The 12,858-nt window shown below is 34.8% G+C and overlaps 1 protein-coding gene across 1 annotated transcript in view; it reads left to right on the plus strand.

The window, feature by feature from the left end:
• Positions 1-11,841, plus strand: part of FSTL5 (follistatin like 5) — a 304,494-nt gene extending 292,653 nt beyond the window's left edge. Inside the window, exon 15 of the mRNA XM_031048784.2 lies at positions 9,397-11,841. Within this exon, the coding sequence (XP_030904644.1) occupies positions 9,397-10,099 (703 nt within the window). The 3' untranslated portion in view covers positions 10,100-11,841. The remainder of the gene's footprint in view (positions 1-9,396) is intronic.
• The last annotated feature ends 1,017 nt before the right edge of the window (positions 11,842-12,858 follow it).

Consider the following 12,858-nt stretch of genomic DNA (forward strand, 5'->3'; position numbering starts at 1 on the left):
CGGATTGGTTTTTATCTCAACCCGTGGGAGTTATATTCCTCCGTTTCTCCTCCCCCTCCCTCCAGGAATGGGGAGGTGGGGGGGAAAAGGGGTGTGTGGTACTGTGGGAGACTGAGGTGGGGTTTTAAACGACAAGTAGTTAGGGAAATACCGTAGGGATAATTACAGTAAGTATTTTGGAGAAAAGAATTATAGAGTTCACGAGAGTTTACTGTTGACTGTTTTTGTGTTACATACAGGCTTACAGTTCTATAAAACTAGGACCCAAATCCTATATTTTAAACATATTGGAATGCTTTAAAAACTCCAGTCTTGAATATACTGTGAGACAATAGAAGTAATAATTTTAAACATGTTGTTAAATTAGTCATAATTGTTCTACTCATGAATGTGTGGGTGGTTTTTTTCCATTAAAATTAGGAAAATATGGCACTCATCCATGAGCTTCTTAGCTTTTTTTTTTTTTAGTGCATTTGCAGTTAATGCCTTTTAGAATATCCTTCCTGTTTTAACTTAGTTTGGAGAAGTTATGTACCTCAGATTCCCTTTATCCGGGTACATTATATCCTATAGCATGGAATATCCCTTTAGTCAGTGGGGTTCAGCTGTCTCACCTTGTGTCACCTCCCAGCTTCTTGCCCACCTGGTGGGAGGGCAGAGTGAGAAAAAAAGAAAAGGCCTTGATGCCCTGCAAACACTGCCCAGTGATAACTAAAACAGAGTTGATTAGAAACACTTTTGTTCACAAATCTGAAACACAGTACCACATGGGCTGATATGAAGAAAATTAACCCTATCCCAGCCAAACCCTGTATACTGCTCATACAAAGTGTTATAGAGTTACTAAGTATTATTATTCCTATTTGTCTTAACTATATGTAAAAGTTTAGGTTAGAAATCTTGAAAATCTGGGATTCAAATGTTATTTGTTCATATGGACTGAGTGAAGAAAGAGACAATCTCAGATGTTACAGTTCTAGCATGTACTCCAATTGGACTGATATGCCCACAGGCTACATATTCCCACTTGCATAAACTGTAAAATAAATTCTTGGAAATGTAAAGATTTGTTCTGAAGTCTTGCAGGCTTGAGTTGCAGTGGGTCCCAATATGCACTCTGACAGTCACCTTTGTGTGCTTTTTGATACTGTGCATTGAAGAGACATGAGGACTGAGATTCTCGTAATTAGTAGCAGATTAATGAGCAGTGGGAGGCTTCTGCATATCTATCTATATGAGAGGAAACTTTGCATTAAGTATGCCACCATCTATCTATAAAACATCTGGAAAAAGCGAAGGTACTCTGAAGTATCACTTGTTTTCCAAAAGCTTAATCATAAAAAACAGGTTAACAGTACATAGGTGACAGATACAATTTCATTGCATGATTATGGATGGCTGTGGTTTTTTAGTCCCTTTAGAAAACTTAACTGTTTTTGAAGAGTTATGGTAGCTTTGGGGATTGAACTCCACTATGCACTGAACACAGAGTAGTATTGCAGGCTTCTTTACTCAAATTTAATAGCTTTGCTTTACTTTGAATGGAACAAAAAAATAGGATAGTGAATGTAATAGGATACTCAGGTACTTGCTGATTTGGTTTACTGAGACCTCTAATAAAACTCTCTTACTAATGTCAATTTTATGCAATGTCCTTATTACACTGGGCCTGTAGACACCACTGGAGGACATTTTGCTACAGCTCTGGAAAATCACCCGCTTTATTACATACGGCTTTTTTTTGGGTCCCCCAATTCACTAAGCTGTGCAATCCAAAGCTGTGTTTAACTTTAGTGAGTTGCAATACAGTTTTCTGATAAATTTGGTATTACTTATATTTTTACAGTTGCTTTTGCCTCCTCATCAGAAAGATCAAGGCCAACCTGGCAATGAAAGCAGAGTTAATAATCTGACACTGTCATGCTGAGAAGGTTCTTAATACTGGGCAGAACGGAAGTACAGATAAATTCACCTGGTGGTTAGAAGGCAGCAGTTAGGTTATTGGACAGTGGGCTGAAATTTATTTGCAACTGATCATTGCTATGTGCAAGCAGGTAATTGTTCTGAAGCAGGTCTCTGTGATCTATCACTGTTCCCCCAACTTATCCCCCCATGGTCTACATTTAGATTAATAAACCTCAAAGGAATGACCATCCCAGTGTTAGAACATTTTTCTTCCCAAGTGAAATGATAGCTGTTATAGTTGTATAGTTGTAATATTATACAGGCTATTCACAAGCTTCCTGAATTTGGAGACCAGTGTGTTGTCAAGGGGAATATTCATTTTGAAGATATATCTGTGTGTATGGAAGATCAGTAATTGTAAAAGTTCCTAGTAACTCTCGTGTGAAATTAAAAATTAATGAAGACTAGAAACAGTGTAGGATTCATTCAAAAAACAGCTTTTTTTTTCTGTACAGTGGATGTAAAAGTACCATCTAAACCTGAGGCCTGCAGAAAGACAAATTCCCTTGCATGCTATTTTGTGTGTGTGTGTGAGAGCTAGGGTATTGTGTCAAATCACAGTTTCGTGAGATTTTAAGCACTTGGATGCATCTTAAAATCAGAACATAAAATGATCGAGTAATATAAGATAAATAACTACTGTACTTATGTAATTTTGATTGTATGAAGGCAAAAAATTGATGTTTAACATATTCACAGGCTAAAGCAGACTACCAGGACATCTTGTGTAGCATTCTGTATATACTCTACATTCAGGTAGATACATGTTGTAAATAAGCCATGTCTTGGTTATATTTTTCATAAGCCAAATATACTGAACTCTCTCAGACTTTTCTGTAAAATCATTGTCTCCAGCCTTCAAATAATTTTATGATTCTTTCTTGCCCCTGATTTTTTAATACTCCTCTGTAGAAGGACAGAGATAAAATAACATGAAGCATTCTTCATATAGTCTCCCCAGTGTAGAATACAGATATGGGACTGTTGCATTTTTCTTGCCTCTCTCTGTGTGTTCCTCCAAGGACTGTATGAAGACCTTTGGGTAATGCTTTTTGAACTCATTAGACTCAGATCTCATAGTGACTTGCATGTCTTCTATGATTCTTAAATCCTTTCATAGATGCTTCTTTTCAAGTTATTGTTCTACATGCATGTCCTGCACTCGGTGTTCACAAGTAAAGTTGCTTGACTTCACACTTGGCTCTGTTTTGCTTAATACATTTTGCTTAAATTTTTGCTTAACACATTTTTCTTAAATGAGCAACTGACTAATGTAATAACTTTCCTGTCATTATTTGCAACTTTAATGTTATGGACATGTATTTACATCCAAATGGCCTGTGAAAATTTTATGAAGTATCAGAGCTTGTACCAAGCAAAACCAAAATTTCCCTGCAAAATTATGATTCTGCACTGATAACTGCATTTTACTGCAGATAAATTGTTTTTCTATAAGGCATCAGTATTTATTCCAAGAGAGGACTGATATTCGGTTACCTTCAGCAAGGTTTTGTATTAAAAAAATTCAATTTGCCTGAGAAAGTTCATTTGTCCATAAACCCAACTGACTGCATTATGTTCACATTTTTCTCTAGTTGGTTCTCATATCATATATTTTTTTATTTCTCTGGGATATGCATCAAGCTATTCAGCTTAACTAGGATATCTGGGTTTGTCTGATGAATATTTCAACAATCATCTTCAAGACTTTCCAAATTTTCCTTTTATTCTGAGATTTATCAAAATGTTAAGATCTAGGCAACTCTTTCAAAATTATCAGGAACAAATTACCAAACCTGGCAGATACACATTCCTATAAAAAAACCTGTTCATCATTTTCCTCAATTGCTAGTGGCTCAGAAAATGCTGCTTCATCTTTAGGTACCAAAAGTATAATTTCTCTCTCTTTTTTGTTGTGGTTTTGGTTTTGTGTGGCTTTTGTTTTTGCGGGGTTTGTTCTTTTTTTAACTGTACCAGACATGGAATCCTTATCAATTTACTTCACTTCCCCTTTTCCTTTCTTTATCTTCCCCCAGAACTTCCATTACTTTTACTATCCGTACGCCTCTGCATGGCAGTTCTTGAAGACTAAGAATCAGTCACACAAACCTCACAGGCACATGAAAAGACTGTACTTGATTTGTGCGAGACTCTCTTTTGATTTGTTGAGTTTCTCAAAACCCCAGCCACAGCTCTCACTGAGACAGGCAGACAAACAAATATATCAAACACACAGCTTGCCAAATCCATTTACATCCAAGAAGATTGGCAGCTTTGAAACTACTTTTTCCCCACTTCTCTTTCATCTGTATTTATTGGGCTGATGGGTATTTACATCTCTGTACAGCTTTACTGAATTCTAATTGGGGCACTGAAAAGTTACAGGTAACATGACAGGCTGAGAAAGAATTGTTTGAACAATAGTATTTATAACATCCTGTTAGTTCTAATGAATTACTTTTGGCAGCCTTACTTGTTCTGGGGAAGGGTAGGTCCTTTGTGAAGGTTTATCAGCTTTCGCCTTTGAATCTTCTCACCCTCCTAGGTCCAGTATCTAGTTTTAGTACTCACAGAAATTATCTTGACAAAGTGATTTCCTATATTCTTATTCAAACTGATGTATTTTAGTTGTCTGTACTTGCTCCTCTCTGTCTTTTTAGGATCCCAGTTGCAATGGTAACCTGTAGCATTTAAGAGCATGAAAATGAACGATGACATAAAAAAAAAAACATTAAACTGCCCTTTGCACACTTTAAAAGTAAAATACATTGTAAAGAGGTATTCAGGTATAGCAGAGTATTGGCATCTGCTGCTTCAGTATGAAAATTAAGTAACCTAATAGCTTTAGAGCAAGGGACAGTACATCTCCCAAGTACCACAAACAAGGATAAGGATGCTGCAACCTTGAATCCAGTTTCTGTAGTTTTTAAGTAAACTCAATTATTAAAGCTCAAGCCACTGTTTAAATTGCAAAAGAAAAAACAACAATCTATCCAAGATACTGTAAGCTTTTCACTTGTGGCTTTTGGACTGGGAAATAAATGTTACAAAGAGATAGCTAAAGCTGCACAAGAAACTGGAAAGCTTTGGAAAGTCTTGGTTGAAATACTTGAGACATGTTATCATCTGGTTTATGCTTTATAATGTGTTTGATGATTCTTTGTAGAATGAGGGTGTAATTAACCCTAAAGGCCTGGAGTCCCTTGCTGTAGACAAACATAGTTTTTTTAAGCCTACCTGTGTAAGTAGGAAAACACTCACATTCTGCTCTGGCTCTTAAATGATTTCATTCATACCAACGAGGCTAATCAACAGACATTATTTAAAACATTTGAATGATTCCAAAATACCTAAATTAACCTTAATGGCATGTACTGGGGAATGCTCATGCAAACCTCTTAGCTGGCAGAATTCAGAGGATTTGTCTGGTAGGAGGTACCACCAGGTAATGAGAAAATGCAGAACAAACCAATGGCAACATCCTTCTTGGAGAGAAAGCTAGTTGTCAAGTGTGAGTCTTTCTGTACCTTCAACTGATGTACCTTAGCTGAGATATGTAAGCCCTTATCCTTAAATTTAAAGAATAAATTCACTGTTTTGGTAATCAAGGGTTTTGTGTAACCAAAGTTAACATAAGCTGAGTGTATTTGTGGTTCAAAAACATATGCTGGGAATAATATTTGAGGAACAAAGATTAGTAACTTATGTATTCCTTTTGAAATCAATTACATTTGAAAGTAAAAATATCATATAAATTGATAATTAACAGTGCTTAATCAAGAACTCACAAGTAAGGCAGTTTTTTTTTTTTGCATGAAACTGACTTTAATCTTTCATTTAATTGTGATTTAAACTGCCAAGTAAAAATTGCTGATTTAGATAATTGATTCTAATCTTGTTTTGCATTTTTATTTTACTTCAGAAAGAAAGGGTCATTTTCATCAGCTGGAACAATCTTTTAAATAAATAGATATGCAGGCAGCACAAAGGTTTCTGTTAGTTTGATACATGATATATGAAAACAATTATGAAATATTTAATCATGATTTTAGATGATGTCTCCTGGGATTTTCAAAACCATATAATTACTTTTATATATGTTTGTATATGTCTGGAAATGTGACTTAGTTATAAGTCTGTGTTTTAGGTACTTACATAGGTTAAAAACAACTTCGTGAGAGCTTTTTCTTTCTCTTTAAAGTAAGATTCCCTAATTCTCCCTATTACTAGAAGAGAAAAATAATGTTTCCAAACACAAATTTAGCCTACCAGACTCAAGGAAAAAAAACTTTTATTTCTGTTCACTATTGAAATTGAGATCAGAAGTAATTAAGGCAAAAAATATTTTCAGTGTGTACTTATATTAAAATGTTTGAAATAATCCTGTAATACCTGAAATTAAAGTATTTAATGTATTCAATTCCTGCCATCACATTGACCTAAAATTAGATATTTTCTCTTGCTTTCACATACCTTTCACTCATTAAAATAATGAGAATTGAGAAAGGTTCCTGAGCATCATATTAATTTTTGGATTTACACAAATGAGATCACTAATAGAATGTTTATCTTTAAACACAGATATTCATAAACTTAAATGTAATTTAAGTGCATTTCTCCTAAGAACAGAAATGTTAAAAATCTTATTGAATACGAGCAGACCTAAGTGAAAAATAAATTTTTATTTGAAAAGGATATTTTTTATTTATTTACCTCAGAAGTCAAGTAATTTTCTTGTATTTGTAATATTCACAAATTTGTATTACTGATTTTGTCTTCTCAGAATTATATCAGTTAGCTCACTTTTAACCAAATTTTACAGTTCTCAGAGTAATTAACCAGTGTAATTTTTGTCCCCTGTGCTACACTGTTCCACAGTAATTGCAGATTCTCCAAAGTATCCAGTGTCTCACTCGAAGAATGGCCTAATCTGTCCTGCATGTTGCAGCCATCTTCTTTCACAGCAGTATGTCCACTTTTCTCCATGTTCCTCCTCCATGTTTTTAATCTGCCACCTGTACAAGCTAAGCCATAAGATAAATTCCTGTTAAGTTCACTCCACACTTTCCCTCTGCAGGAGCATGGTTATCCTCCACTCAGCCACCAATCTATATTGCAACACAATCTATACCAAACCAAACTAACACCAATCTGCATCAAACACCGATCTATACCCTCCCTACATTACAATGTCTGCCTCTCAGATATGGCAAATGGATTCCGTTAAGACTGGAATAAAGCAGGGCTGAAGAAACAGCAGCCTACATGTATTCACATGAACCTTACTGTGTTAAAAATAGGACTCAAGTTCGATTATACACAGTAAACCTGACAGGACAGAAAGTTTGGCTGAATTGATATCATCTATAATACTGACTCTAACGTTCTGTATTTTTTTTTGTTGCTTTTAGATTTTCTGATATTTTAATACCTGATCTAGCAACCTAGATATTTCAGTTTTGTTTTGCATTTGATATTAATGAAATCAACAGTGATAACAATGTCTAGCTTTCAGTCAGTTCTCATCCAAAAAAAACTCATTTCAGAAGGCACTGTTTCTTTTGGTCATTGTTTTTGCAGGATTAAGTAGCAGATATGTGTAAGTCATTGTCCAGAATGTTGTGAATGCTCTTGGACAGTTTCCTGATTGTTGCTTTATATTGGACACTGCTATGTTAAAGACAATCAATAAGCTAATTATATTGTCTTTATAATCACTGCTCATATGTGTAACACTGATTAACAGTGAGGTATATCATAAACATTTGAAATTTCAGAATGTTGCTTGCTCTTTAGCCTCTTCTATTACAGAATGATTCTGTACATAATATAGTACAAGTTTGTTTCTCATGACCAAAAATTGCCTACTACATAATAATGGAATAATTTTTTGCCTGCCCCAAAAGATTAGGAAAAGGATATTAGATGGCCAAAACAGCTAAAAATCAAATTTTACCTGATGATCCTAGCCTTCCTTTATGACAACAGGCCTTGTGAACAGAAAGTAACACTAATTGTCAAGTTATGTTGACATAAACTTCGTAAAGCCTCACTCATCCTTTTCCTAACCAAGACAATTCTGATTGCATGTACTTATGTATAAATAATCATCCTGGCTGAATACTCAAAGACAAAGATGATCTCATAATCAGCTCAACTTGAAATTGCAGGCAGTCTGATTCCTGCTGGCCCTTCTCTGGGTGGGAGTTGGACCAAATGAAATCCAGAGGTCACTTCCAATCAAAATGATTCTGTAGTTCTGTGATCCAGTGATACTGAAGCAGTATGCAAGAACTTTGAATGTGGGGATAAAATTAAAAATGTTCTTAGTTCAGTAGGAAGTGCAAATAGAATTCACACTGTCTTATGTTGGAGCAATGTCCAGCAACCTTTTAGCTTGCTGCTTTGGTGGTTCACTGATTGCTAAACATATTGGGTTTGCAAAGTTTAGTGTAAAAATTTTGTGCTATTGTCAACTCAATTGTTGGAACATTCTAGCTGTCATAGTGTTTCGTATCAACAGGATGTGAAAGGTATTTTTATATTATATATCAACACGCCCCTTCATTCTTAAGATCAGGTATTCAGAGGAAATTGCTAAGTGTGCCAGAGGAAAACATCTGTCTGGGAAAAGTGCTGTGAAAGCTACTTAGATAAGCAAAACTAGTTTACTTGCATATGGCTCCATAATATTTAGGGTGGTTGTATTTGCATATATGCAGTCAAATGATTTTGCAGTCAGAACTTATATGTTAACATTAGAGAATAATAATATAGTTTATATTTAAAATGTTATAAATGTTCAACTCTAGAATTTTAAAGTTTAATCATATTATTCATGTGCAGTGAAAATTCCTTGATGTATGGAAAAGCATAAAGGGTCATTTAAATTGTAAGAAATAAGGGGCTTGGATATTTGGGAGGCATAAACCTAAATCCTTTTATGATATTCATTTCTCCTGAATTAAAATGAGAAAGATTCAGGTAATTATCTGAATAGCAATGAGTGCTAGGTTAAGCTGATGTTCCGAGGAAGTTGAAGAACTATGTGAAGTGAATTAAAACATGTGAGATGTGCAGTCTATTGATATTTAAACTTTTTTTCCCTTCCTGGCTTTTGTAAAAGTTATAACTGAATAGATATGCTCAGAGTAATATTTACCTTTCCCCCTGTATCAGTAGGAAAAAACTAATTTTTCCATTAATCAGATAGTTTTTAGACATTTCCTTTGATCCAATCTGAATGTCAGTTACAGGAACACTAAGAAATATTTTAAGCTGCTTAATAGCTGAAATATTTGAAGCTGAGATATATAGCAATACACCTCTGAACATATCAACTCATCTACTTTGCTTATAATGACTTTACCCATTTGTCCATAATGAACACAACAGCTTTGCCTTTCTTTGATTTTGTGTTTTTCCTTCCAGATTTGGATTTATTCTTCATAAAGACGAGCCTACGCTCCAGAAAATCGATCTAGAAACTATGTCATACATCAAGACAATTAGTTTAAAGGATTATAATTGCATTCCTCAGTCACTGGCTTATACGCATCTTGGAGGATATTTTTTTATCTGCTGCAAGCCTGATACCACTGGGGCTGTCCTACCACAGCTTATAGTGGATAGTGTTACTGATGCAGTGATTGGATACAATGGTGACGTAACAGGCACACCACATATTTCTCCAGATGGACGCTACCTTATCAGCATTGATGATGCAAAGGGTCTCATGAGGATCCAGTCCATAACAATGAGAGGAGAAATACAGGATGCATTTGACATTCACACTAATTTGCACATATCTGATGTAGCTTTTCAGCCATCATTCACCGAAGCTCATCAGTACAATGTCTACTGTAGCTCCAGCACGCAAACTGATGTTCTTTTCATGGAGCTCTCCTCTGGCAAGGTTAAGATGGTGAAGAGTCTGAAGGAGCCTGTCAAAGCAGACCAATGGCCTTGGAACAGTAAGAACCGTCTTATAAAAGACAGTGGCATTTTTGGTCAGTATCTCATGACCCCTTCCAAGGAATCTCTCTTTATCCTTGATGGACGGCTCAATAAGTTAAATTGTGAAATCACTGAGGTTAGCAGAGGCAACACAGTAATTTGGGTTGGAGAAGCATAAGGATCTGTGTTAAATATTTGCTGAATTAATAGTTTTACAGTACATTGCACTCAAATTACACCATTCTTCAAATTTAAACTATTTTAATTTTAAATTGTTAGATTCTTCAATACCTGTTATTTCTTTGACTTGAACACAATCTGAATCAAAGTCCACATAAAAGTTACTAAAACAATATCTATTTGATAATGGTACTCATTAATTTGTGAGCTGAGATTGTGTTGTTAGATTGAAATTACTAAATATTGAAATTGCTGATAAATATACATTATTGTAAAGCAATTAGGAAAAAATCAAAAAGCTTCGGGGAATTTAATATGATACTTTGCATTTGAAAATGGAAGATTTAAATATTATTCAAAATTTGGATAAGTTTGCTTCAGACACAAAATAAGAGCTGTTGAACAAACTTTGACTCCTTAGACTGAAATGTTCTGTCCTGTTCTGTCCAGTCCACTGTTTAATCTTTTTGTGCCTTGAAGCGAAAGTTTCACACGAAAGGTAAAGCATAGAAATTGTACTATTTATTCCCACTGTGGCTATAGGATTGCTTGTCATTGGAAAAAAACTTTTGGTAACATATTTCTATTCTCAAGTTGTGGAACATACAAGGAGAGAAAAGAAGGAGAAATTACATTTGCAGTGTTTTCTGATCACTGCAATTTGAGGAGTTTATTTTCATGGTGAGTCTTAGTTGAGAGAGCTGCTTGCAGAAGCTTAACCTTTTTTTTTTAGAAAAAAAAAAGTGTTACGTTCTTCAGCTGCCACAGGGTTTCATCAGCAAGGAGTTTCAGTTCTACTTATCCTACTATCTACTGTCCTCATACTGCACTAATCCTTTCAGATTAAACCATGTTCTAAAAACCTGGCATCACAAAGCTTCACTTATTCATCAAGGAAGTAGTTATTTTAAACCAAACAAAATGCATTTTGAGAAACTAAAAATGCAAAGAACTGAGTCTACAATCAATAGGTCACATTTTGGTTATTCACTGTACCACTGATTCATGTTTGTTGAACAATTTGGTTTGCTCAACAGGTTTTCTATTCCATGTATCCAATTGGATTAGTGCAAAAAAACAACCAAACGAACAACAGAAACTTTCTATTTTTTATAGTTTGTTTACTTACAAGTCTAATATTAACAATGGCTAAAAATGTAAATGGGAAAAATAAGATTCCCAAAAGTAGAATAAGGTCAGTAGGATCAGAAAGCCAGCAGTAAACACCTATCCAAACTTTGAGCAATGACTTACAAGTTTGGGAGTATTTTTATTTTTATTAAGTTTTTTTGCTAAAGAATGCTTATAAGCTCTTAAACTGACCTCCATTTACTGAAGGCAATCAGAAAAATAATATCTTTTTTTAATCAAAATTTTACTGCAATTTAGATTGTGTAAAAATGCTTAGAAATCTTGAATTTTCTAGCATTGTAATCCTGTGTGCATTTAGCATCCTGCCCTGTGTGATACAGTAGATCTCTCTTTAGCTTGAGTAATTCTCCTGGTAGGTAGGTTTAACTAAGATAAAAGTCTGCTTACATTTCTAGCTACTGAATCTGTTTTTCTTTTTAACAACTTTCCTCCATTGTGAACAAACAAGAATCATGTAAACTGTTACTCACTTATTTGCAGTAGTCTGTCTCATGCATTTTTGTTCTGTGACTTATACCATGTGAATGTTCTGTATATGTAGAAAATGCTTGACTAAAGGAGAATAAACCCCATAAATTTTAAACAGTACCGACTTCGGTGAGTGCTCCAGTGTAGCCACACTGATATGGCATGTAACACAGACTTAAATTGAAAGCAAGGTAGAAGGAAGTTTATCTGCCTCTTATTTTATATAGATGTATTTAAAAATAGATGTATTCTTATATATATTAAATAATATACAGTGTGGGAAGAAATTTTTTTAGATGAGGTTAACTAACTGGAAAAGTTTCCTTTGACTGCTACAAAGAAAAGCTCATCTAATTATCAGTTAGGCATGGAGTAATGAGACAGATGTCTATTCTTATGCCTAGCCTCTGGAGCTAAAACCCTCTAATACAGTCTATACAAACATATAAGCCCAAGCCAAGGAGCATGCATTCCAGTAGCACAGCTAAACAGCTGCCTATCCAATCTGCTCAGTGTGCATGGATTGTACACTTTATCCTATCCTTGCCTACCCATTAATATTAAAGGTAAGAACCAAATCCCAAGAGGATGGGGAAAACTGTCGTGTGTAGTGCATGATCTGTTACAATCTCTGTCAAAGTCCAAGTCAATGGGCAGTTTTGCAGCTTTTTACTCCTTTTATAAGCAATGTTTGGCAATCAGAGAAGCTTTAAAGCTCGGATAAACGATGTTGCTCATTATATGAAACAGGAGACCAAAATCTGTACTAGTAAAATTAACAGATGTAACTATGTCAATAATAACTGTAATTTGTACACTATAAGGTTATTCCAGTCAGTTTAGCATTCTTGTTTGAAATCAATTTATCTACTTCCACCCTAAGAATATCTCTGACTCTAGCTAAAGAAGCTTGATAAAGGACTACTGCAAGTTCCCTGTGTTTTGTTTAGGTAGTCCAGTGAAATAGCTTAAAGACCACAGTTTGTTTCTTTCCCATTGCTGTGGAACTGAAACTGGTTTCTGGAGTCCAGGAGTTGTTTTTATTCAATTCCCATTCTATAAATGTAAAATCAAACACTAACTTCGCTGTTTCAAATTTACCTTAATACAAACACAGATGTAGCAACAGTTGGTTTT

Source organism: Melopsittacus undulatus, chromosome 7 (genome assembly GCF_012275295.1).
Source record: "Melopsittacus undulatus isolate bMelUnd1 chromosome 7, bMelUnd1.mat.Z, whole genome shotgun sequence".
In the NCBI taxonomy this organism is placed as follows: Eukaryota; Metazoa; Chordata; class Aves; order Psittaciformes; family Psittaculidae; genus Melopsittacus; species Melopsittacus undulatus.